The following is a 25,384-nucleotide window of genomic DNA, read 5'->3' on the forward strand; positions in this document are numbered from 1 at the left end:
CACCGAGTCACGTGGCAAACCGGCCACCTGCTTCCCCACCTCCCCTCCCCGCAGGAGGCCCCAAATAAGCAGGTGGAGAAGAAGCCTCCGGGCCCCTCCGTGTTCCCCACGGGAGAGCAATGGCCCTCAGAAGCCCTTCTGGAAGCCGCACCCTGCCCAGGCCGCTGGGGCCGCCTTGCTCCCGCCGCGGCCGGTCCGCCGCGAGCCTCCGCCCCTTCCTCCGTCTCCAGGTGGCGGCGCGGCGGGGGGGCGAGCTGGAGCGGGAGCCGGCGCGCAGGCCGACCGCGCCACGCCCCCGCCGGTCCCTGGTCCCCGCCGCCGCCGCTCCGCCGTCCTGCCCTCCCGTCCGCCGGCGTCGGGCTCAGTCGGGCCGGACGGAGCCGCGGCCTGGCCTCCGGCACCGGGACCCGAGAGAGGTGAGTGCGCCGGGCGGCTCGCGTGGGGCCTGGACAGCTGGCGGGCGGCGCAGGGGACCACCGACCTTCAGCAAGGCCAGGCCCGCCCCCTCCTGGGACAGAAAATTCAAAATCCAGTCTCGGATAAAGGCCTCTGGGGGGAGTGGAGAGGGGGAAGGGCCGGGAGGGAGGTCCCTGTCATTCCAGGGTCCAAATTGATAGTGCTTTGGGGTCCCGCCTCGCAGAGGGTGTGCCGCAAGGGTGGCGTTTGGGGCGCTGCGGGCCAGAGGGGGCTGCCCTGCCTTGCCCTGCCCAGGGCCCCTGGAGGCAGATCTCCAAGTCCAACACCGTCCAGGTCCCCTGGGGACTTGCCCTGCCCCTGGGTACCTGCAGGCAGGTCCAGGGGAGAGCCCTGGGGGAGGAGTCCCAAGACCCAGTCCCAGGCTGGGCGCTTTCCTGGCTTTCCTGAGGGGGAGGAGGGTAGGGGGAACTCCTATCTACTGAACGCCTGCTGGTGCCTGTCGTTTCTCAGGCTTCGTCTCCTTTAACTGTCTCAGATGATCCCTCCATCCATTCTAGACCTTCAGCAAATGGGCCTTCAGCTCGGAGGTCGCCTCAGGTGGAGGGAGCTGTCTCTGCCCAGACCACTCACACTATAGCTGAGGAGACAGACTGTAATTCAAGAAGTAACTGGGGGGAGGTCCGCCTTGCTTCTCCTTCTTGCCCCAAAAGACTAAGCCGACTGAGGGAGCACCTGCCCCCAGCAGTACACCCCTGGACTAGTTAGCAACCCCTACACCCCCGCCATCAGTGCTCAAAGGGCCCCTTCTGTATCCACACACCAGTCACTAGGAGAATTCCCAGGATACTTGCTAGTCCCCTTGCAGGTTTCAGTTGAGAAGCCATCTCCTCCAGGAAGGCTACCCTGACTGCCCTGCTCTTGATCAGGTGCTTTTGTATGTTGAACTCCCACAGTGTGGCTCCTCCTGCCACATCATCCTCCAATCACAGCTGTTATCAGAGTGTTGTAATTGCTGTGTCAATCCCAGTTTTCCCTTCTAAATCAGAGTTTCAAAAACTCAGCCATTCAAGTCCCATTTTATTATATGCATGATGTTTTTCTATGAATATTTTACTTTGGAGACTGGGTTACTGCAGAACCTCTATTCAGGGAATAGAAACTTGAAACTTGCCATCACTATTTTCCGATCTCCCCTGTGCTCCTCAACCGCTTCTTGGGCAGAGTCCATCACTTGTTTTGGTACCTTGGATACAAACCCTGATACCTCAGAATGACCTCTGGGGTCCCCAACTGAAGACAAAGAGGGTCTAAGAACCCACATTCTAAAGAGAGGTCAAGGCCCAAGGCCCCTCCTTCTTCTCCACTCCTCCAGGGCCTGGCTCCCTCAGTGTGTTGGGGACGGGAGGGAGAGGGACAGGAGTTTGTGCCCCATGATGCAGCCCGCCGCCACTGAGGTCCTCTTGCCCTGGCTCATCTCTTCTCACTGTCCAGCCTGCGCTGGCCCTGCTGCCTCCTGTGTGGTTCCTCAGGGGCACAAGGCAGAGCTCCTCAGAGGTTCCCTGCTGGCCAGATCCCTGACACGGGAGCCGTGGCTCCTGCACCGTCTCCTCCATGGCTCCTCGGCTCCTGCCCCCATTGGGCAGCCCTCCTGGGAGCTGTCAGCTCTTTGCTCCTCAGCCACGCAGCCACATAACCCTGTATGACAGCTGGAGGGCGTGTAGGCCACTCGCTGTCCACTGGCTGCCTCCTGTCTCTCTCCAGGTTGCTTTTCTTCCTGTCCAAAAAGGCACACTGAGCCGATTAGCACATCCCTTGCCTAAGCAGACCCTGTCCCCTGGGCTCCTCTCCCTGCAGCAGCACCCCCCTGCCCCCAGCTCTAGGAGAATTCTCCTGCAGAATCTCATAGCCAATCAGTGCTCACCTCAGATCCCAATTCCCACTCCCCCCTCCCCAGTACTGAGTGTGTGTGTGTGTGTGTGAGTGTGTGAGTGTGTGTGTGTGTGTTGGGGGTGGGGATTAGAATGGGGAGGTCCTGAAGGAGTGGTCATACCCATCGCTGAGGGACGCTGCCTTCACCTGGACCCCAGTGGTCAACTCCAGGGCAAGAGGAAGAACCCCCAACTCATGGTTCTAGTATACTTAAATACACTTATTTTTAATAGAAATTGTGATCTACTCCCAGGAGTGGAAAATCAGTGCCCCCTGCCACAAAAGGAAGGTAATTAAACAAATAAAAACAAGGAAAACCAAGCTGTGGTATGAAACTTTAATTAGCACCTGTTGCCTGCAGAATATGCCTGAGGCTGGCTCTCTAGGTTACAAAGGGAGATTAGCAAGAATTAAAGTGGTGCTCGAGACATAATGGCACCCACCTGAGATTTTCTCCTTAGTGTGATAAAATGGATTAGAACAGAACTGGACTGGGAATAACAAACTTTATATGGCTAAACTCCTATCAGTCAGCACCTGCTGAGTGCAGAGCACCACACAGAGCCCAGAGCAATAAAGAACAAACCTTCATTTCATCCTGTGATGAAGGGTCACTTCCTCCAGGAAGCCCATCCTGATGCGCCCCTTTGTACAAGCCATACCTCCCGCTGTAAGACTTTTTGTGTTTTATTATAATGGCATATTGGCTTCCACCAGGTCTGTCTCACTTCACTATCCAGGTACCCCCCGCAGGGCCTGGAGCACAGGTGTTGAATGAACAGATGAATGAATAATGAATGAATAACTAGGCTGACCTCCTTGACTTCGGTCCCACGGGGCTGCTTCCAGTAATGCCTTACCTTCCTCCTCCTCCTCCCTGTCCAAACCCCACACCCTCCATCCTTCAAGGCCCTGCTGAGGGTTCAGCGTCTCCAGGAGGCCTTGTTCAACCCACTGAGCCTGCCCTGAGCTCTCTTGCCCCTGAATAGTCCCTCCCTGGCTGTGCCTATGCCCAGGGGACATTCGGTTCCAGGGTCCAGTGTGTCCCCACACGTCCAGAAGGAAAGCGGTATGGGTGACACCACAGGTACTCAATAACTACCGTGGAGTGACTCAACATAGTGCCTCCTTCAAGGATGCGGCTGTGTTGGGTCTCGGCAGCGGTATTGAGTGTCCTGTTGCTGCTGTAACAAACTACCACAAACTCAGAGGCTTCAGACAACACAAGTTGATTATCTTACAATTCTGGAGGTCAGAAATGGGATTCCTGGCTGAGTTCCTCTATGGAGGGTGTAGGAGAAAATCCATTTCATTGCCCCTTTCACCTTCTAGAAGCCGCCTGCATTTCTTGGCTCAGGGCCAACTTCCATCTTCAAAGCCAACAATGGCTGGTGTCTCTCACCCTACATCATTCTGACGCTCTCCTTCATCTGCCTCCATCTTTCACCCTTGTGATGACATTGGGCCCACCTGGATAGCCCAGGATAATCTCCCCATCTCCAGATCCTTAACTTCATCACAACTGCAAAGTCCCTTTTCCCATGTAAGGCAACATATTTACAGGTTCCAAGGATTAGGACATGCGCATCCTTGACAGAGGCCATTATTCCAGCTACCACAACAGCTGTCCCGTGGTAGTCTGAGGGCACTGTGGCTGGTGGTATATTAACAATAGCTGACATTTACCGAGCACTTACGCTGGGCCAGGAACTGTTGGGAGCACATTACACAACATTCTGTGAGGTAGGTGCCACTCACTTCACAGATGAGGCCCTAAGAGGTTAAACAACTTGGCAAGTGGCAGAGCTGGGGTTTGAACCCCGGCTGTCTGGCTCCAAGGAACATCTCCTAATCTTGAGGCTACACGGCTTCTCTGGCACCATTATACCCCCAGGACACTAGCCAACAGCCCGGGAGCAGGCCAGGCAAGTTCTGAAGCCCAACCCAGAGGGAGAATTTTCGCCAAGATTTTCTGGGTGAGACCCCATATAGGCTACGAATTGTTTGCCAGTCATCTCTCATTTCAGCCTTTTCTTACCATCCTACCACCCACACCCCATCAGAGGCACCTAAGCTTATCCAGGGAAGCTGAAGGGAGCTTCCAGGTGTTCCTTTTAGGGGCTCCAGACAAGTCTGGAAGAGTTCAGGGAACCTGAGCCGGAGGGGCACACATAAGGCTTTCACAGGCACTGGATGAAGAGGGTGTCCTAACATTTAGTGAGCACCCACTAAAGGTGGGCATAGTTGTAAGAGATTTATTCTTATTAACTCATTTAATACAACAACTCTGTGAGGTACTGTTGTTATCCCCATTTCACAGATCAGGAAACTGAGGCACAGAGAGGTCATGTGACTTTCTGAGGTCACACAGCCAGTGCGAAGAGCCACGATTTGATCCATTCTCCATAAGCAAGAGAACCAAGGAAGAGGCTGGTCAACCCCAGCCTGGCCTGGCGCGCCCGACTTTAGTCAGCCAAGCCCTCTTTTGTGCCTTCCCAGCATAACCTACTGTCTTTGCACCTGCTAGGCTGGGCTCCTGCTTTCTGTGTCAGCCAGATTTATATTTCATTCTTACACTGATCTCCATTATTAACCCCATTTTCAAGAAGAAACTGAGCCCCCGAGAGGCTGAGTAACTTGCCAGAGCTCTAACAACCAGAGCACAACAGATATGGGATTTGTACCCAGAGATTCAGATGCTACTGCATCTCCCAACTGCCTCAGCCTGAGAAGCCCAGCCTGAAGTCCTCCTCCAGGAGTCCGCAGCCTAGCCAGGAACACGACACAGGTTCCCCAGCTCTCCAGGTGTGTGTGCTCATGCTTCACCTGGACTTGAGCTCAGAGTTTCCTGCCTTTGGGTGTCCACGTTAGTCACACTCTGTCTGAGAGCCCACAGATTATCTGAGTGGGAGCGGAAACATTGTGGCGTTAGTCAGGTCGGTCGTCTGATTAATCAGCTCAGGCCCGAGCCTGCTGGAGTGTGGTTGATGCCAGAAAATATAATTTTCAGAAAAACCAGCTCCTTGTTGCCTGAAACCGTCGTGGGAGTTGTTTGACTCAGCAGTGGCAAGTATTTCTCAAAAAGAAAATTGTCCACCTGAATGAGGAACTAGGAAGCACTCAGTGACAGGAAGTCCAGGACAGGGGAATCTGCAAGAGGAGGCCTGGGGCGAGCGGTGCCAGAGATGAGCTGGCGCTGGAGCCGAGTGAGGAAGTAGGGACTCATTCCATGGTTTGGGGGATAAGGAGAGATTTCCTGTGAGTCTGGCCAGCTGTGCTAATTGGAAGAATGAACCGGAAAAACAGTAGTGTTTTAAAGTAGATAATCTGTATGCCTTGTGAAATATGCACGCATCCTTCCATTAGTGTGAGTTCGCCGTGAAGATGCATCTGGCGACATCCACTTCTGCATCAGTCAGGGTCTCTGCAGGAAGCAGAGGCCACTCAGGCGCGGTGACTGGGGAGAGGTTAACACAGGGATGGTTTTCAAGGGTGTGGGTAGGGTTAAGGGAACCAACGCAGGATGGTGCAGCACCTCGGGACTAGCATCTCTGGGGAGCTATTACTGGCCCAGGCCTGGAGGAGGAAGCGGGGAGAGAAGAGCAGGAGAGAGATTCCAACAGGAGCAGACAACTCCAGTAAAGAGAGGCAGCCAGCCGGAAGCAACACTGGCTGGGGGATAAATACGCCCCCAGCCCCACTCCCCAGCCATCCTCTGATCCCAGGGAGTGCTTCCCCTTGGCCAAACCCAACAGAAGCCAGAGGGCAAGGGAACCCTGTGATACAGTCAGTAGAGTAGGTGGAGAAGGGCGAAGGGTGGATCTGGGTGGGCCAATAACAAGTCCTCCACACACTTCTAGCCTGAGGCAACAAGCTCTTCCATCCTTTCCATCAGCTGCCATTTCTGAGCCCCTGCTGTGTGCCTCCTCAGGCTTGACACCGGGAAAATGCAAATGCCAAGACCAAAAACCCACAAGAGACTGGAAAAGAAGAAATGGACATAATTGTCACTTGCGCCGGGTATGGAGAAATTCTGACCACATCTCCGGAGCCCAGCCCAATGTGGGAGAGGATTTCTGTGGGCGAGAAAGACAGTTATTAGTGCAGCATTTCAAATCAGCATTCCATGAGCATGGGCCATAATTTACCATTCTCTAGGTCCCGAAAGGTTCTGGAAAACAATACGTGCTTCATGTTAACTAAATAAGCTGTTTGTTGTTTATATGGCCAATGCCAGATTTTGTTACAAATTCTGCTGGCCCTGCCAAGGACTGGACATCTTGACACCAAGAAACACAGCAAAGTCTAGCCAAAAGGTGACTTTGCAGGCAGTGCAATGAATCTCTTTGCTTCTCCAAATCTAGCATTTTCTTAGGAAGAACATAGCCAGAGATGCCAACGCTCTATTCCACAGGCCAATTCTGGATCTTTAAGGAAGTGGTATAGGTACCATGCTGTTCCGTCCCTAAAAAATGGAGCGTCAGTCAAAATAGAGTTTGTTTTAATTGAAGACTGTTTAGACTGTGGAAGGTTCTAGATATGTTTGGACATCGGTAAACAGAGACTGCGGGCTAGAAAAAGAGAGGCAGGGAGAGAGGAACACCAAGTACTGCCATACGGCCCCAACTCCAGAGGCCACCACCTGATAGGTTACAGTGTGTACGGGCCCACCCTTGGAACTGTGCAATGTGGCAGCCCTGGCAGGATTCACTTGGTAATAAACTTTCTACACGGCAGGCACTGTACCCCTGAGAGTCCGCATCCTGGATCTAGCAACTGATGATGGGCTTTAACACCCCACTTCTTTCCGGGAGCGATAGGATGAGGCAGAACATAATTGCTGCAGGAAGCAGCTTCGTGGCTGGGACTCCATTCAAGTCCTGGCTCAGACACTTAGAACTGAGTTGCCTTAGGCAATTCACTGAACCTCAGTTTCCTGATATGCAAAATGCAGAGAATAAAACTGCAGTAAACATTCAAAAGATAAGAGCCATGTATAAAAGGGTATTTGGAGTGCACAATAATAACAGCTAACATCTGTTGAACCCTAATAAGTGCTGGGTGTTGAACTAAGGGCTTTATTTGATTTAACTCATGCAATCATCTTAACCTCTTTTTTTTAACATCTTTATTGGAGTATAATTGCTTTACAATGGTGTGTTAGTTTCTGCTTTATAACAAAGTGAATCAGCTATACATATATATATATATCCCCATATCCCCTCCCTCTTGCGTCTCCCTCCCACCCTCCCTATCCCACCCCTCTAGGTGGACACAAAGCACCGAGCTGATCTCCCTGTGCTATGCGGCTGCTTCCCACTAGCTATATTTCCGTGTCCCCATTTCACACACAAAGAACCCGGCACAGAGAAGTTAAGGGATTTGTCCAAGGTCACCCTACTGGCAGGTAGCAGAGCTGAAATTCAAACTCCGGAATTCAGGCACTCTGGATTTGGTCCAAGCCAAACTCTTAACAACTACTTTCAGTATGGCAACCTTTCAAAAGTATCTGTGCATTTTTATGGCATGAGTATAGTTAATCCAGAAAACTCCATTTGTGAAGGTTTTGCAAGAAGGAGGAATTTCAAAATGAGGACCAGCAGAAGAGGCCGATGCAGCCTCTGAGAAGAGTCTGCTGGGAGGCTGCTGGGCATGTGCCCAACAGGAAAAGCAAAATGCCCTGCCTCCCCCTGCTCCCTCTGCTTCTCCTTCCAGGGTATCTTCTGCCCTCCTGCCCACTGTCCATTTCCTTCCAGAGACTCACCTAGCAGCCACGTCACAAAGTGTGGAGCTTTGAGGCACCGAGAAGAGTCAGCAGAAGGTGAGCCATCAATCTGCCTCTTTACCTTCCTACCTGCACTCCAGCCGCCCTCCAGCCCTAACCCCCGACCGTCTGTCCTGACAACCAGCCACGCAAGCTTCTGCAGACTCCTGCAGCGCCCAGTCCGACACTCGCTTCGCAAACAGGAATAGGGCGCCTGGCTCTGAGCCCGGCACTGGACCCGGAATGAGGGTCCTGTAGAGGGGTAGCTATGGGCCAGTGACCCCAGTGGGCAGTGCAGAGAATGCTGGGAAGGGAGCTCAGGGACCGGGGAGGGGGCTCAGCACAAATTGCCTGGGACAACCAAGAAGGCTTGATAGGGGAGGTGACTTTCATGTCTTAAAACTGCGGCAAGAGTTCTGGAGATGGGGGCAGGAGGCCTTTTGAGTGGAGAGGGACACAGGAAGTAAGGTGTGCAGACGTGAAAGAGCAGAAGGTGCTGGGGGTAGAGCAAAGGGTGGCTTGGGATAGGATGCAGGTGGTGATGAGGGCTCTGGACTCACCTGCTTGGGTTTGGATCTCCTTGCCTCTACTTATTACCTGTGTGACCTTGGGCAGGTTACTTGACTTCTCTGTGCCTCCTTCCCCCATGTGTAAAATGGGGATAATAATAGTACGCTGAAGATCAAATGAGTTCATGCATTTAAGTGCTTAGAACAGCGCTTGGCACACAGTAAGTACTCAAACACTCAGAGCTGTGACTATCGTTAGTGTTTTTGTCTGTGAGCTTGTGGGGCAGAGGGCCCTAAAGCCTCCTTGCATTCTCAGCAAAACCGTTAGGAGGTCCCCTGTGCTGGCCCTGGCCACCTCTGCTGCAGGCCCACTCAGGCCTTGGAAGGCACCAGAGCAAGGGTCCAGGAGACAGCAAACCTAAGTGCAGACCCACCTCACTGCCCGTCGCCCCCTCCCCCCACCCCCGGGCCCGGCGCTGAGGTCCAGCAACGGGGAGAGGCGGAGAGAGGCCCTGACAACAACAGGACACTGCATCTACTGAGTGGCTACCGATGTGCTGGTGCTGGGGACACAGAGGTGAACGGTACAGAAAGGTCGCTTCATGGACTCTCCTTACCTAGGGGTTCTGGATGTGGCTGGAGAAGGACCCTGGTCCTTTTGCAGCCAGGCCCAGAGTGAGCCCACACTGACAGCTCCGGAGCCTGTCCCCGGGACCTGGGAGAGCTGGACCTCCAAGCCGGGTCTGCGCTGCTTTCGGCAGCTCTTCCTGGCCGGCGCCTGGCCTGTGGACTGCGGTCACAGCGAAAGGCAGGGCGCTGACGGGCGGGGCTGGGTGTGCCGGACGCGGACGGGAGGAATGGGGGGAGGGGGGGCGGGAATCGGGGCACATTGTGGCTCCGTGCTCCGAAGAGGAGGAGGGGAGTCTGGCCGGGAACCGGGCCGCCATTGTCCCCAGACCCCCACTCCCCGCCAGCAGCCCGAGGACGCGGTGTCCACCCCGCTCGCCGCGCGCCGGCCGTAGGAGGGACGCGGGCGACGCGCGGGGTGACTGCGGCCGGCGCCCCGGCCTCTCGCCGCGCAGGTACGTGCCCCCCCATCCCCAGGGCCAGTCCTCTTCCTCTCGCCACCGTGGTGGGGTCCCCAGCGCGCGTGCGGGCAGCGGCCGGCCCTGGTCCCCCGCATCCAGCTCCGCGCCTTCCCCCGCGCGGCCCCGCCAGCACGCGGCGAGGGTGCGGGAACCCGGCCCCAGGTGCGCGCGGGGCGGGCGCCCGGAGCGGGCCCCGCAGGTGCGTGCCGGCGGCGGGCAGGCGCCGCAGCGGCGAGGCGGCCGGGCGGGATGTCTCCGCCTGCGGTTGCCGCCGGGTTTAGCAGCCACCCCCTTGGCTGGCTCCGTGGCCACCTGGTAATTACTTCCCTTCCCCCCCCCACCCCCCCAAAAAAGTCAGACAGCTAACTCTTCTCCTCGAGCTCGAAGGCACAGGTGATCCAGAGATGCCGTGTGGGCCAGGCTTTCCTTTCCTTGCCCCAAATCTGCACGGTCCCTCTCACAGGAAGGGCCGCTCATCAGGCACAGGGCGGGATTACAGGGGCCAGAATAAGACCCCCTGCCACCGAGGGAGGGGAAAGCTTCCGTGATTGGACAGAGGAGCGCCGGGTGGGGTGGCTGGTTGGCAGCCCACTCCCCCCCACCCCCGCCCCGCCTGCAATCAAGCGGGCCCAGGTAATCCTGGAGCTGGAGAACAGAGAACCGCGCGGGAAGGCTCTTTGGGGTTTAGCGGTGGGCCGAGGAGAAAGCGCTGACTTGGAGCCAGAGGCTGTGTGGCTTTGGGCAGGTCACTTGCTGTGGCTGGGCCTCTGTTAAATGGAGATTAATACTGGCCACGCCACTTCACAGAGGGCTTGTGGGACAAGAGATGTGAGAACGGTCTGAAACTCTACAAAGCTGAGATGATATGGTTAGGTTTGGCTTCAACCCCCATGCCCACCAACACACATAAGCTTTCAAAAGAAAGAATGAGGGAAAAGAATTCCTGAGCCTAACAGAGGAAGCACGGCTGGAGCAATGTCGATGCTTTAGACTATATAGATTAGAGTATCTGCACTCGAGAGCCTAGTTCCAGAACCAGATGGCTTGGGTTCAAATCTGGACTCTAACACCTAGAGCTATTACCTTGGGCAAGTCACATACCCTCTTTTAAGCCTCAGTATCACCATCTGTGAAATGGGCATGATAATAGAGTATACCTCCTAGAGCATGAGATCATGCAGGTAAAGATCTTGCCCTAAAAGCCTTGCAGTGCCCCGTAAATATTAATTCTGAGTATTCTTGTTATTACTATTATGTTGCACCCTTCTGGGTACAGGACACACTGTAGGGAAAGAAGACTGGTCTAACAGCAAACAAAGAGTGAAAAACAGAGTTTCATCTTTCCTATCTGGCTGGTCTCAAACAAGATACCTTACCTCTCTGACCCTTAGTATCGCATGGGAAAAATTGAGACTATTACACCCATCTCACACAGTGTGATAAGCCCTCATGTGATTTTGGAGAAAAAAAAAAAACTTTTGTTCCAGTTATCTTTTGTTACATCACAAACCACTTCAAAAGATAGTAGCTTAAAATAGCTCAGCTGTTCTGCTCATGAATCTGCAATTTGGTCAGGGCTTGGTGGGGATAGCTTATCTCTACTTGCAGCATTAGCTGACATGACCCAGCTGGGGCTGGAGGGTCTTTCTCCAAAATCACACACTCGTGTAGTAAGCCAGTTGACCCTGGCTGGCAGCTGGGGCTGTCGCCCAGGGTCTAAGTTCCTCTCAATGTGGGCCTCTCTGAGGCTTCTTGGGCTTCCTCACAGCATGGCACCTAGGTTTCAAGAGCAACTATCTCAAGAGACAGGAAGTGGGAGCTGCCAGTCTCTTTAGACCTGGACTCAGAAGCTGATACAGTGTGGCTTCCACTTTATTTTATTGGTCAGGTAGTCACAGAGCCCACCTAGATTCAAGGGGAGGGGACTTATACCCCACCTCTCCATGAGAAGATTAGCAGACAATTTCCAACCATCTTGAATCCAGTACAACTCGAAAGCCTTTCCTTTTGCTTTTTTTTTTTTTCTGGGTGCCATGGTAACAAATTAATTAATCTTGGCAGAGGACATAGGTTTTCTCCTAGGAGAAGACCAGCAGAGATACAAATATCCATGACTAGGGCCTTATCGCAGAGCTTGTTTGGTCAGGATCCGTTTCTCTGGGTCTGATTCTGGGCTGAGGGAGCAGGCGTGCTACATGGCAGCTCCTCTAGTGTCTGTTTTCTTGGAACCTCTGAGGCTTCAGTCATCAGCTCTGCCAACCCCATGCCTTTCAAACAAGAGGGAGAAGCCAGAGAGTAATTTGAATTCAGAAAACTAGATTTTAGCAGGTGGCCCAGGCTGAGCGTAATGAGCGTCTCTGTAGCTCTTACTCACTGGAGAAGTCTGTTTCTCAAGAGGGTTGCTGCCCGGGTGTTTGGAGGGATTGCTGTCAGACATTATTCGGTTATTAATTGATGGGTTGGAGCACTCTGGGGCTGGAGGCAGGAGGCTGGTGGGGGTGGCAGGTGGGGAGGGGGGTTGTCTTGGCAACCTTGGGGCCTGTGGTTCGTGCCCTGGCCTCAGAGCAGGAAGGATGCCCCAGACAGCTCAGACCTTCTCAGACAGACCACAGAGTCTCCAAAGAGATACCAAAGTCTGTCAGGCTTCTGCTGTAATGCATTTTCACACATGGCCACCCACCCACATGCCCTCAGAGTCAACAACCCTCTTCCTGTTGCCTCATCCCATATCCTGACAGCCTCCCCCAGTTTGTTAGCTCCTAACTTCAATTTCAGCCACGTGGGCCTTCCAGGCGGGCTGCAGAAAGCAATGGAGTTTAGATTCATTTACTCATTCAAATGTTCAACACGTTTTTGTTGTGCAGTTTGGGCCAAACCACCTTCTCTCCGACAGAGAACAAAATAGGCCCAGCTCCTCCTTCCTCATGGAGCTTAGTGTCCGGAGGGGGAGATGGGCATTGGCACACAATCATACAAATTTCCATGCACTGCATTGAGAATTATTAAAATACAGTTAATTCAGACCTTGACTTGAATCCCAGCGCTGCCACTTGCCAGCCGGGTGACCCTTGGTCTCTTCGGTGGTAAAGCTGGGATAATAATAATTTCCTTGCAGTATTGCTGTGAGGCCTCATCAAGGCAGCTTATGGAAGCACAGTGCCTTGTACGTTGCGGTAGCTCACAGCATGTAAGCACCCACCCCCGTGCCCTTGTCCAGTGCCATTTGTCATTCGGATCTCACGGGCCACCTTCAGTCTGTATGAAGAGCCCTGGTCCCAGCTCCCTGGCCAGCTTGAGACTTCTGAGCGGTGAGGCCTGTGTGTTTGATCGCTGTGGCTGCCAAGATGGGAAGATGCAAGCAGAGGTCAGAGTGGTACAATGTGAGATGGACTCAGTCTGCCACTGCTGGCTTTGAAGATGGAAGGGGGTCCACAAGCCAAGGAATGACAGAAACGTCTAGAAGCTGGAGGAAGCTGTCCCGCCGCCCTCATCCTCTGGCTGGAGAGCGTTTCTCACAGCCACCCAGCCTGACACCAGGTCTGAGTTCACATGATTCTGCCTCAGCTCAGGAATGGGCAGCCTCCAGCTGGGATTTTCTAGTCTGAGCTGGGAGGCGTGGCCAGCGGGAGATCGCAGGAGGGGGAGCTTGGGTCCTGGCTGCAGGTCACCCGAGGGGGGTCCGCCAGGGCTGGGCCAGGGGCGTTCAGTCTCCTCCCTGGGCCTCTGCGAGCGAGCGAGCACTGGGAGGAAGCCGGCTCTTTGAGGTTTGAGGGCAGAGCTTCGGCGGGCGGGCAGAGTCGGAGAGGACCCAGATCCCCTGAGGCTGCTGCCCCCTGTCTGCTCCTCCCTCACCTGGCGGCAACCACAGTCCCCTTCCTGGGGTCCGGACCCTGAGCAGGCGGGAGTCAGTCCAGCTGTTTCCAAACAGGATCATGACCCGTGAGCGGCCCAGGAAATCGATTTAGCAGCTCACACCCTTAAGAAAGACAAACTAGAGTAGAATGGTCAGAGTGCACGGCAAGTGGTAGGGTAAGTACTGCTCTGGGTGTACGTGTGACTGTGTGTGTGGTGTCTCTTTGTGCTGGTTACAATGACAAGTGCGTTCCTCACTGTGGTCTGTGGTCAAAAGAGCTCAAAGGCAGCGAGTTGGTGCCTAGAAGCCTGGGTTCTGGATTCAGATCCACCCCACTTACTGTATGAACTTGAGCAACTAGGTTAGCCTCTCTGGGCTTCAGATTCTGTGAAATGGGTTCACAGTGTCAGCCCCATCGACTCACAGCAACTTTGTGAGCCCAGGTGGGATTGAACTCTGAGACCGTTATAAGGGCTTTAGAAATGAGATTGTCTCCTTGCTGTTGCTGGATTGAGGCTATTTAGGGGAAAGCTGGGGACTAAGGGGAAAATGCAGCCTGATTCTACTCCCACCCCAGAGGGAAAGAAACATCAACAGCCTCTGAAAAGGGTACTTTTAGGAAATGAAACAGCCCTGTTTAAAGCGTGGTTAAACACGCTGAGGAAACTCCCCAGCTCGGCGTGCTGGGGGCCCCCCCTGAGCAGGGCCGCCCGGCCAGTGACTAATTGTGTGCGTGCCAGTGTGCCACCACTGGAAAGAGATGGGCGACAGTTTGAACCACTGTTTATGCGGCCGCTGAACGGCATTGGACACCTCTACCTTCTGCTTTGGAATGTGCAGGCGGCTCCCAGCTTGAGGTAGAGGCCCTTCATGCCTTTGGGAGCTTAACTGCTCTTGGACGTTCCAGTCCTTGGGGTCTCTATGCTGATGGGCGTTTGTCTAACAGTTTTGCTCTTAGTGTTGTGCTGCTTCCTGTGAAGCCTCTCGGTTTCTTAGCTGGATGATAAAATGAGGTAGATGCAGCAGCTCTGTGTTTTGATTCTTTGCCCCAATCCCCTCCACCTTGGGGATCCCGGCACCGGGCACACAGTAGGTTTTCCTCCATGGGTGGTGAGGAAATGGTTGACCTGCCAGGTGGAGCGGGCTGGCCCAGGCCCAAGCCTGGTGGCCTTGTGGTGGCATATGTATGGACTGGAGCCTGGCAAAGCCTGGAGGTGAGGGTGGTCGCTCTGTAACACCTGTGATGAACAGAAAGATAGCATGGTGTGAAGGAAAGCATGGACCAGTCTGAGTTCAAAACCTGGCCTACATCGTAGCTGTGGAATTGTTGCCGAAAGCTCAGCTTCTCCATACACCAGAGCCGAATCGAATCTTGGAGACAGAGTTTTGGGTGAAGTAGAAAAGGATAGATTTATTACTTTGCCAGGCAAAGGGGGACCCTGGGTGAGGGGGGCGGGGGGAGGGTCTCACCTCGAAAAACTATGTGTTCCAATCCCAGAGGATCTGATGAAGGGTTTTATAGCAATGGTTCAAGGGTGGGATCTCTGACAAGATTAGGGTGTGTGTAGGGCCTACACTCCTTTAATCTTGTCTCAGGTGGTTGGTCTCCTAATCTTGATAAGCTTCTCTGGTCCCTTTAATTTTGTCTCAGGTGGTTTCTTGGCTGCTCCTCCCTTGATTAGCAACTGTTCCAACCTGCCCTTTGGAACTCAGGGAAGGTCATGGAGGCTGGAGTCTTGTCTACAAGAAACAGGGCACACAAAAAAAGCCTCCATGCCCGGGAACCCTGCAGGGCCTCACTTGGTTTCAGAATCTTGAGCAGCCTCAGTTTCTTCATCTGTAAAATGGGCACTGGTAAGAGTAGTGTTGAGAGAGAGAATGAATGTGCAAAAACGTTCCTGGCATGTGGAGGGCTCTCACTCAGTATGGCTTGGTCCTTCCATCCCATCTACGTTTTTCCATTTATAGAACACTTTGCACCCACTGTGCCTTTGACTTGGGGGAGCAAGTTTTCTGTGGACAGCAGGTAGAGAAGGGACATTCCTGGCAAGAATTGGTTTCCATGGAGGGGCGCCTGTCCTCAGGGAGTGGCAGAAGGGAGAGCTGGTTGTGATGAGGCCCGGGTGAAAAAGCAGGGCCCTCTGCGACCAGCTCAGGCAGCTTAAACAGATGCCAGGTGGCTGGAGAGGAGGCCACAGTGATTCCTCCCTCTCACTTTTCTGTTTCTATTAATAATATTTCCATTGTCCCAGCACCCAACCTCAAAACCCCCCACCCATCCATCCATTCATCCATCCATTCATCCATCTATCCACCTACCCCCTCATCCTTCCATTGATTCATCTTATTTAGCCACCTACCACCCATCCATCCATCCACTCATCCACCCACCTACCTCTTCACACATCCATCCATCCAACAGATAATTTGGGGGAGATTATGAGGACCAAGCACTGAAGAACATCTCAGATTTGTCCCTGATTGTCCCCATCTCCTTCTAATTAGTTGGCAGTTTCTATAGCTGTTTGTTGTCCCCTCTCTGGCCACGCCCTCCTCACACCTAGCTGTTTGTGCCAAGCTACTTTCAGTTCCACACAGGTGCCCGTTCGGTCTCTCTGGCATTTGGCCTGTTGCACGCACTGTTTCCACAGGCAGAAACTCCCCTCTTCCCTAGCTGCCCTTCCCCCTTCTTCTGGTCTTCGAGTAAAGTGCTGCTCAGGAAGGCTTTTCTAGCTGGGTTAGTTCACCTCCTATGAACTCCCTTAATGTCCTGTACTGTCCCTGGGAGCTAATCCTCTCTTTTCTTCTCCCCTCTCCCATGAGACTAAAAGCAACTTGAATTACACCAGGGGCCAGTGTCTAGTACAGTGCCTTCCATATAATAATAGACACTCAATAAGTATTTGCTGTAACAACAAATAAGTCAATGAGTAGATGGATGGATGGACAGATGGATGGATGATTGGAGAGCCATTGAAGGGTTTGAAGCAGGAGTGATTAGGTTAGGTTTTTGTTTTAGAGGATGGCTTTGAGGGTGGTGAGGCGGAGACAGGGAATCCCATAGGAGGCCGTGCACTGATTCTGGGGAGGAAGTCTTGACCAAGCCAATCTGGGGCACTGAGGAGGGAGCTAAAGAGGAGGAGACGGATGTGGGAAATATTTAGGAGTTGAAAATGGTAGAACTGAGTAATCAAGTGGATGCTGTGGACGAAGAAGAGGGAGGAAGCTGAAGGCCAGCCATCCAACATGAGTGACTGGGCAGGAGGAGATGCTACCTCCAGGAACAGACTAGTGGAGAAAATGATGAAAGCAGGGTGGGCCTCACAGAGCATGCCCTGTGCAGCGGGAGGAAGCTGGTTCTGTCAGCCTTCCACCTGGAGGTGCGGAGGACGTCTGGGAGTCATCAGAGTGTTGACGGCATTGAAACCACAGAGGCGATGCCGTGTGTTGTGTGTGTGTGTGTGTGTGTGTGTGTGTGTGTGTGTGTGTGTGTGTGGAGAGAAAAGAACAAGCCAGCTTTATTTTATTTTTTTTAATGTTTATTTATTTTTAATTTATTTGACTGCGTCGGGTCTTAGTTGCAGCATGCGGGACCTTTAGTTATGGCATGCAAACTTCTTAGTTGCGGCATGTGGGATGTAGTTCCCTGACCAGGGGTCGAACCTGGGACCCCTGCATTGGGAGTGCAGAATCTTAGCCACTGGACCACCAGGGAAGTCCCCAAGCCAGCTTTAAATGCGAGTCGGAGGGATGCCCCCAGCACCCAACGCACATGGCCTTGAGTGGCACTGCTTTGTGCATGTGGCGTTCCTGTCTTACAAGATGGGAGGCTCCCTGAGGGTGGGAGCCATTTCTTCTTTATCTCTAAGTCCCCCATGTCCGGCCGGGTGCCGTGAACAGACGCTCCTTGGATACTTGTGGAATGAAACCGGGAGGTGTGGGACTGTTGGACAAGCCACTCCATCCCTCTGGGCCTCAGTTTCCTCATCCCTAAAATGGGGGAGATCATAGGGCTGCTGTGAAGATGGGACCAGAGGGCAGATGTGACATGCTGTGTAAACTGTGAAAGATCTTGCAAATACAAGGTGTGAGTACCGTGACACACGCAGTCACTTGTCTTGAGAGCCCGAGTCAGGTTGTTGATCTCCCACAAGGGCTGCGTTCTGGTTCTGCCCAGCAGCTTCTGCCGGGTCTTAAGTTCCCCTTCCAGGCACCTCTGTGCTCCAGCCTGGGAACTCACGTAGGACACTTGATCAGGAGTGAAACCCCAGAGCCTCTAGACCTGTGAATGCTTTGCTACTCAAAGTGTGGTCCATGGCCCGGGGGCACCAGCCTCACCTGACGGCTGGTTGCAGATTCTCAAGCCCCACTTCAGATCCACTGAGTCAGAAACTCTGGAGGTGGGGCTTCATAATCTGTTTCAAGAAATCCTCCAGGTGACTCAGATGCATCTAAGTTTCAGAACTGCTTCTTTAGAAGCCCGAAAACCTCTTTTGGTTCCAGTGTGAACACAGGAGGTGTTTTCATCTAAATGTCGTATGTGTTTCTTCTTTGCCCTGCAGACTTGAGTATTTCTGACTTTGCTTGCCGGAATTCGCTTATCGTTGGCCTGGGAAAGAGGACCGGTCACACCAGCCCCACCTCACACATGCGTGCACTCAGCACTAGCAAACAATAGGCTTCAGCCACGTGACTCTCAACAAATTCCTAAGACCCGACAGGACGTGTTTTCACTTTGGTTTCCTTTGCCTGATTTTGTTGGTGCCTGGGAGCCTGTGCTGATGAATGAATTTTTATCTTCCTGTGGGTAGATTTTATGTGGACTGCGGAGAACCCGAGGTAAATTCAGAGACACGGACGTCCTGGGTGGGTGTCCCTGGGGGACCGCTCAGGTGTGGGCCTGGGATCCAGGCACAGGAGGGCTGGCAAGAGGAGGACGAATGGGGCCAAATTTTGACTCGCAGGGCTGTGCAGAGTTTAGGGGTCACAGACCTCAACTGCCCCTTCGCCCCTTCCTCTCACCATCAAAACATATAAAGAAAAACACAAAAAGCAAAAAACAAGAAAACACCCTTGTGCACTGTTGGTGGGAATGTAAAATAGTGCAGCCCGCTGTGGAAAACAGAATGCAGTTCCTCAAAAAATTAAAAATAGAGCTGCCATATGATCCAGCAATTCTACTTCTGGGTATATACCCAAAAGAACTGAAAGCAGGGACTCAAGTAGTATACCCATGTTCATAGCAGCATTATTCATGATAGCCAGAAGGTAGAAACACTGACAAATAAATGGAAAAACAAAATGCAGTCTATACATATAATGGAATATTATTGAGCCTTAAAAAGGAAGGAATTCTGATATATGCTACTACATGGATGAACCTTGAGGACGTTATGCTAAGTGAAATAAGCCAGCCACAAAAAGATAAATTCCGTGCGACTCCACTTATATGAGGTACCTAGAGCAGTCAAATTCATAGAGACACAAAGTAGACTGGTGGTTGCCAAGGGCTCGGGGGAGGGAGGATGGGGAGTTAGTGTTTAATGAGTACAGATTTTCAGCAGGGGAAGCTGAAGAAGTTCTGGAGGTGGATGGTGGTGATGGCTGCACAACAGTGTGAATGTACTTAATGCCACTGAGCTGTACGCTTAAAAATGGTTGACATGGTAAATTTTATGTTATGTATATCAAACCACAATTGAAAACAACAACAAGAAGCACCTCCCTCCACCACCAACACTGAAATCCGGGCCTGTATCCTAGAGAGGATGGGGAGGTGATCCCTCCTAGGAGTCCTCGTCTTCCAGGGACTGAGAGGTTGCGGGGAGGCTCAGGTGGGGACTAGACGTGGCAGGGAGGTGGGACTTGGAGAAAGGAGACCTGGATTCTAATGCCCATGCTTCCTTCCTTAGACTGGCTTTGGGCAAGTCACTTCCCCTTTCGAACCTCAGTTTCCTCATCTGTAAAATGGGGAAGTGGCATTCACTTATTCATTCTAGAAGTACTCAGGAGTGCCTGTGATGTGCCAGGCACTGTTCAAGGTATACAAGGCCCTCTTGGAATTTACATCCTCGTGGAGGAGACAGATCATCAACAAGCAGACAAGTAAACATACAAGAAAAATCTCAGACACTGATGGGAGCTCTGCGGAGCCATGAAACAGGAAGGTGTGATGGTGATGGGGGAGGGGCTGCTTTAGTGGGGTGGTCAGGGAGAGCCTCACAAGGGGGGTGGTGTTTAAGTTGAGACCTGGTGGCAAAGGAGTAGCCTTGAGGTGGAGGTGGAGGTGGGGAGAGGGCAGGGGGCAGCACTCCAGGAGAGACTGGTGCGAGGCCAGGTGACGAGGCACAGAAAGCTGGCCAGTGAGGCTGGAGTGTGGTGGCAGCAGACAAGGTAGGGGGAGCTGGGGCCGGATCATGTTGGGTCTTGTAAGAGTCTGGGAGTTTTACTGTGGGTGTGATAACTCACTGTGAAACCGTCTCAGTGGGTTTTAAACAAGGAAGAGGAGGATCCAGTTTGTATTTTGGAAAGATTGCTGTGGTTGCCCGGGGGATAATGGTCAGGGGCGTGAGTGGGAGCACTGGGGTGGGGGAGGCTTGGCCACGGAGAGAGCCACAGGGAGTCCAGGTGAGAGGGGGCAGCTTTGGGCCAGACCCATCTCTCGCCCATTTTAGAGACTCTTACGAAAGCCACAGGACCCTTTTCCAGGAAAAATGCACATACTTAAATATTTACAAGTTTGAGCATGTGATTTCGGGGGAAGCCCTCAAGTTTATCCTCCATGAACCCCAGGACAGGAACTGCTGGGCTGGAATATCTCTGGGCCCCTTCCCAGAAGGCTCTGCCAACTTCCAGGCTGAGCCCGGGCTCTGGTGCCTACAGGGCCAGTCAGGAGCCAGCAGGAGGGAGGCTGCGGAGGGAGGGACCCTGGTGAGCAGGTGACGAGACGCTGTTGGTTGTGGAAGGGGTTTCCCGTCTGGTCTGTGAGTCCCAGCTTGACTATGGTGAAGAGACAGCAAAGGGCAAGACTGATCTGCTAATACCACAAAACAACTTAATGCAGACCCCGTTCATTTGGAATTTGCAGCCATACAGACGACGCATTCTCAAGGTGGGTGAAGATTGGTTCGTAGGTGGGGTGAAAATAATCAGATATTATAGTGACTTGTCATCCTCCAAAAGCCCATGATACATAAACAGATATGAAATACATCTGGGATATTAAAATTTCATGGGGGCAGGTGGTTAGGAAAAAAAATGTCTAAAAAGTCTCCTTGGAAGGATGATTACAAACAACAACAGCAAAAAAGTTAATTTAGACACAGTGAGATTTTTCATCTGAGCCGGAAGTGTTAAATCAATAGAGCAGCTCAGTCCTTTCATTTTGATATATTAATTTATAAAGTAGGCCTACAACAAAAAAATTTTATTCTGTCTTGTTCAAATGTATTTGTATGTATAGCAATAGCATTTTCTTTGTTAAATTCTCAACAATGTGAACTTTTCACTAATGTGAGTAAGACTACCATCTTTTATTCTGCCTCATTGCCTTTGGAAGAACAATGACATGCATTTTGACATATTTTATGTGGCCCTGATACTGACCCTGAGGGCAGGTGTTTTTATCCTCATTTTATTTATTTATTTATTTATTTATTTATTTATTGGTCTCGTGGCACGGCTTGCAGGATCTTAGTTCCCCAACCAGCGAATGGACCCAGGCCCCAGCAGTGAAAGCGCCGAGTCCTAACCACTGGACTGCCAGGGAATTCCCATATCCCTATTTTATGGATGAGGAAACTGAGGCTAAGAAAGTGTAAACGACTTGCACAGCCTGTGAGCAGCTGACCCTAGCCTGGTGCTCATGTCTGTCGGTGCCTGGCCCCCTGTGCTAGGTTCCCAATTCCACGGAGGTAAGCAGTGCCCTGCGGGAAGCTTAGCCTTTTTTCTTGCCAGAGCACAGCAGGATGTGGACCAGGCTGGGCCTCTATCGTGCTGTATGGAGAGGCCCCGAGGAGAGGCTGTGGCCTCAGAGTTTACTGACCTGGTACATTCCTGTGAGCAAGTAGGAAAAATGTGAATGGTGCTGAATGCTACAGAAGAGAGTGGCTAGGGCCCTCACTGTTATGTGGGTTGGGATTGTTCTTCACCTTGAGCTTCCCTTGGAGCTTCCCTGGAACCAGCTCCAGGCCTTGCTTGCTGCACCGAGGGACCAGGAAAGTAAACAAGGGACAGGACGCCAGGGAAGGGGGATGGGGAGACATAAATCACATTTCAGCTGAGTTGGAGTTGGTTGGCTGGATCATCTTCTAAGTTAAGTGAGGCACTTAAAAGAGTGCCTGACATACAGTAGGTGCTATATAAATGTTAGCTCCTCTTATCCTAAGCCTTTCCACCTTTGACTTTCAGGGCCTTACCCATCACCAATGAGGCCCAGCCTTTGCTACAGCCTGAACCACATCCTAGAAACAAGATGGCGGTAGAGAGACTGGTGCATTCCTGAGCCCATGAGGGGTGAGACCCCTCCAGGCCCAAAGATGGGGAACATCACTGGAGACAACGGCTCGCTGAGCTGTGCCATCGACCACACCATCCACCAGACGCTGGCGCCGGTGGTCTATGTCACGGTGCTGGTGGTGGGCTTTCCAGCCAACTGCCTGTCCCTCTACTTCGGCTACCTGCAGATCAAGGCCCGGAATGAGCTGGGCGTGTACCTGTGCAACCTGACAGTGGCCGACCTCTTCTACATTTGCTCGCTCCCCTTCTGGCTGCAGTACGTGCTGCAGCACGACAACTGGTCCCACGGCGACCTGTCCTGCCAGCTGTGCGGCATCCTCCTGTACGAGAACATCTACATCAGCGTGGGCTTCCTCTGCTGCATCTCCATCGACCGCTACCTGGCCGTGGCCCATCCCTTCCGCTTCCATCAGTTCCGCACCCTGAAGGCCGCCGTGGGAGTCAGCGTGCTCATCTGGGCCAAGGAGCTGCTGACCAGCATCTACTTTCTCATGCACGAAGAGGTGGTGGAGGACCGGGACCGGCACCGCGTCTGCTTCGAGCACTACCCGCTCCAGCCCCGGCAGCGCAGCATCAACTACTACCGCTTCCTGGTGGGCTTCCTCTTCCCCATCTGCCTGCTGCTGGCCTCGTACCGGGGCATCCTGCGGGCCGTACGCCGCAGCCACGGCACCCAGAAGAGCCGCAAGGACCAGATCCAGCGGCTGGTGCTCAGCACCGTGGTCATCTTCCTGGCCTGCTTCCTGCCCTACCACGCGCTGCTGCTCGTGCGCAGCCTCTGGGAGTCCAGCTGCCACTTCGCCAAGGGCATCTTCAACGCCTACCACTTCTCCCTCCTCCTCACCAGCTTCAACTGCGTGGCCGACCCCGTGCTCTACTGCTTCGTCAGCGAGACCACGCACAGGGACCTGGCCCGCCTCCGTGGGGCCTGCCTGGCCTTCCTCACCTGCGCCAGGACTGGCCGGGCCCGGGAGGCCTACCCACTGGGCACCCCCGAGGCCTCAGGGAAGAGCGAGGAGCCCAACGTGCTGACGAAGCTCCACCCGGCCTTCCAGACCTCGCGGCCACCCGGAGCGGGAGGGTCCCCAGCGGGCGGACTGGCCTAGCTGTGTCACCCCGTCACCCGCGTGCGGGGCGAAGCCAGGCCTGAGCTTGCTCAACGGCTGCTGCCCACTTGGCCAAGGCAGGTGCCTCTGGCTGCTGGAGGGGACGATGGACCTGGGCCACGGGGCCCTGGGTCTGGGCCGCAGCACAACCTCTCTGGCTCCAGGGAACCCGCTGTGGCTGCCGAGTCCGACGGGGCTGCTTGTTGAGTGTGGGGATAAGCCCCGACGGCGCATGGGGGTCGTCTGCCGCCAGCTGGGCGGCTGGTGGGAGGAAGACCTGCTCACCTCCAGGAGGTTTGCAAAGAGAAGCTCGGGTGGGGGATGCAGAGTGTGAGGACGTGGAGAGAGGGGCCTGGGAGATGAGAGTGGGTACCTGGGGGCACACCTGCCAGGGCCTTCCATGCCGTTGTCACCGATGATACCGGTCCAAATGCACTGGTGTAATCGGGGGAGGTGACACACGAAAGTGTATTGTTATCATTCATACTTGAGCCTCACTCCACGAAGGGGTGGGAAGGAAGATGAGTGGGCCCGGAGGTTGGATGGGGAGAAGGAATGTAGGGAGGGGTTTGGGGCACTGGGAGTGTGTGTTTGTGGGGGACAGTGGGGGAGTAACAGGCAGAGGAAAGACACCAGATACAGCCAAGTCACAGTTTCACAGGCGAGGAGAGTTGAGCAGATTCCCCAAGCCCCAGGGCTGATGGAAAACAAATCCTAGGGCTCCCTGGGGCTCCGTAGGGCGATGTCTGTGGTCCTTTAAAGTCAGCACTGAAGTTCATGGGTCAGGACAGAGGCCTGAAGCAGTATATCCAACTGAGTTCCCTACACAGATTCGCCTCAATTCATCTTCTGTTTCTATCTGCCTTGAAGCACCAGACCCGGAAGCCTGCGACTTTGTGTGTGTGTGTGTGTGTGTGTGTGTCCGTGGTTAAAATGCCAGGGTCTCCATGACAGCTCTGCCCCAAGCCACTGAGGCTAGGGTCATGTGACTGCGGGCAGTGTCCCCTGCCACACAGACTGGAGTGCCTAGCAGTCTCAGAGAGGAGCATGACATTCTCCCCAAGTTCTTAGAACAAAACAAACAACACGGAGATGCACGCTCTGTTACCTCTCAGCCCACAGCCCCGGGGTGAAGCTCCACTGTGGTTTAAATAGCTCCTGTGACAAGAAGAGGAGGGGGCCTTGGGCTCGCCTTGCCTCCTTGGTCCTTCAGCACTGCTCCTCTGCCAGATGTCCCACCCCACCCCCCTGGAGAGTGACAGTGGGCCCACGGGCCACATGCAGACCAGGGTACTGACCTCCGTCTCTTGTTCTGTCCTGGAAGGCTGGTGACAGGGCTTCTGCAACTTCGTGCCCCATCATATTAAGCCTCTGCCTGGGGGATATACCAAGGACCAGAGGAGCGTCTTGCTGCTCCAGGGAACTGCCCACCTTTTTAGAAATGCTAGCCCTTCAGATTTCCTGGTCAGTGGGCTGGAGCTAGTTCTGACTTCCCCCAAAGACCTGGGATTTGAGCTCTCACAGCTAAGAGGCTAGGTGGGCTCAAGCCCGGGGAGGGACCAGGGATGGGAAGATAGAAGCTGGCGTCAGTAGAAGATTTCCAGAATCTGTTAAAGGGCTGCCAGGGAGAACATTTTTTTCAATCATCTCTCTTCATGTCTCCCCTCCCCTCTCCCAGAGGTAGATTCACCCTGAGTTTCTTAACCCTCCCATCAGAGGTGTCCAGAGACTGATAGCCCAGGGTGGGTGTGCCCTAAGGAAGTGGGGTTCCAGGGCTTGCTCCAGCTCCTTCTGGATGGCCTTCCATAACCTGGGGAGGTTCTCTTCCCCTTCATGGAGGACGAACTGACGAGGTCTGCAGGTAGCAAAAAAAAAGGCCACCCAGCCCCAGACCAGGATCTTACAAGGGCAATGACACTGGTTGAGACCTCCATGCTTCCTCATTCCAAATTTCCTCCTGTTTTGATCTTAAACATGGACATTCCCATTGGGATAAACTGGCATGAGCTGAGGGCAGTTCCATTTACTATCAAGAGTTGTATTTTTGTATTGTCCTCTCTTTTATGCCAAGTATACGTGTGTTGGACCATGCAATGGATTTATGTAGCAAACTTGAGTCTGCAAATAAAGCAAAGTAACCAGCCACAGCTGGAGTGTGCAGCAGTTCTTATGGGGACGGAGGGTCTTCTAACACCAGGGGG

General features: G+C 53.4%; 1 protein-coding gene across 10 annotated transcripts; it reads left to right on the top strand.

The window, feature by feature from the left end:
- On the top strand, positions 1-25,330 carry GPR68 (G protein-coupled receptor 68). Of its 10 annotated transcripts, none has more exons than XM_082384598.1 (6): positions 1-416; positions 8,062-8,167; positions 18,123-18,399; positions 19,473-19,727; positions 20,443-20,671; positions 21,970-25,330. In XM_082384598.1, the coding sequence occupies exon 6, from the start codon at positions 22,068-22,070 to the stop codon at positions 23,181-23,183; it is 1,116 nt and encodes a 371-aa protein (XP_082240724.1). In that variant the 5' UTR covers positions 1-416; positions 8,062-8,167; positions 18,123-18,399; positions 19,473-19,727; positions 20,443-20,671; positions 21,970-22,067; the 3' UTR covers positions 23,184-25,330. The 10 variants fall into 10 exon arrangements, with proteins under 10 accessions (XP_082240724.1, XP_082240725.1, XP_082240726.1 ...); XM_082384599.1 differs by having other exon boundaries at positions 20,526-20,671; XM_082384604.1 differs by lacking the exons at positions 1-416; positions 8,062-8,167 and adding an exon at positions 13,301-13,736.
- Positions 25,331-25,384: the final 54 nt, after the last annotated feature.

This window comes from Balaenoptera borealis, assembly GCF_965194805.1.
Source record: "Balaenoptera borealis genome assembly, chromosome: 3".
In the NCBI taxonomy this organism is placed as follows: Eukaryota; Metazoa; Chordata; class Mammalia; order Artiodactyla; family Balaenopteridae; genus Balaenoptera; species Balaenoptera borealis.

Coding starts and splice junctions, on each gene's coding strand:
- GPR68 (XM_082384598.1), top strand. CDS start 22,068: ATGAGGGGTGAGACCCCTCCAGGCCCAAAGATGGGGAACATCACTGGA.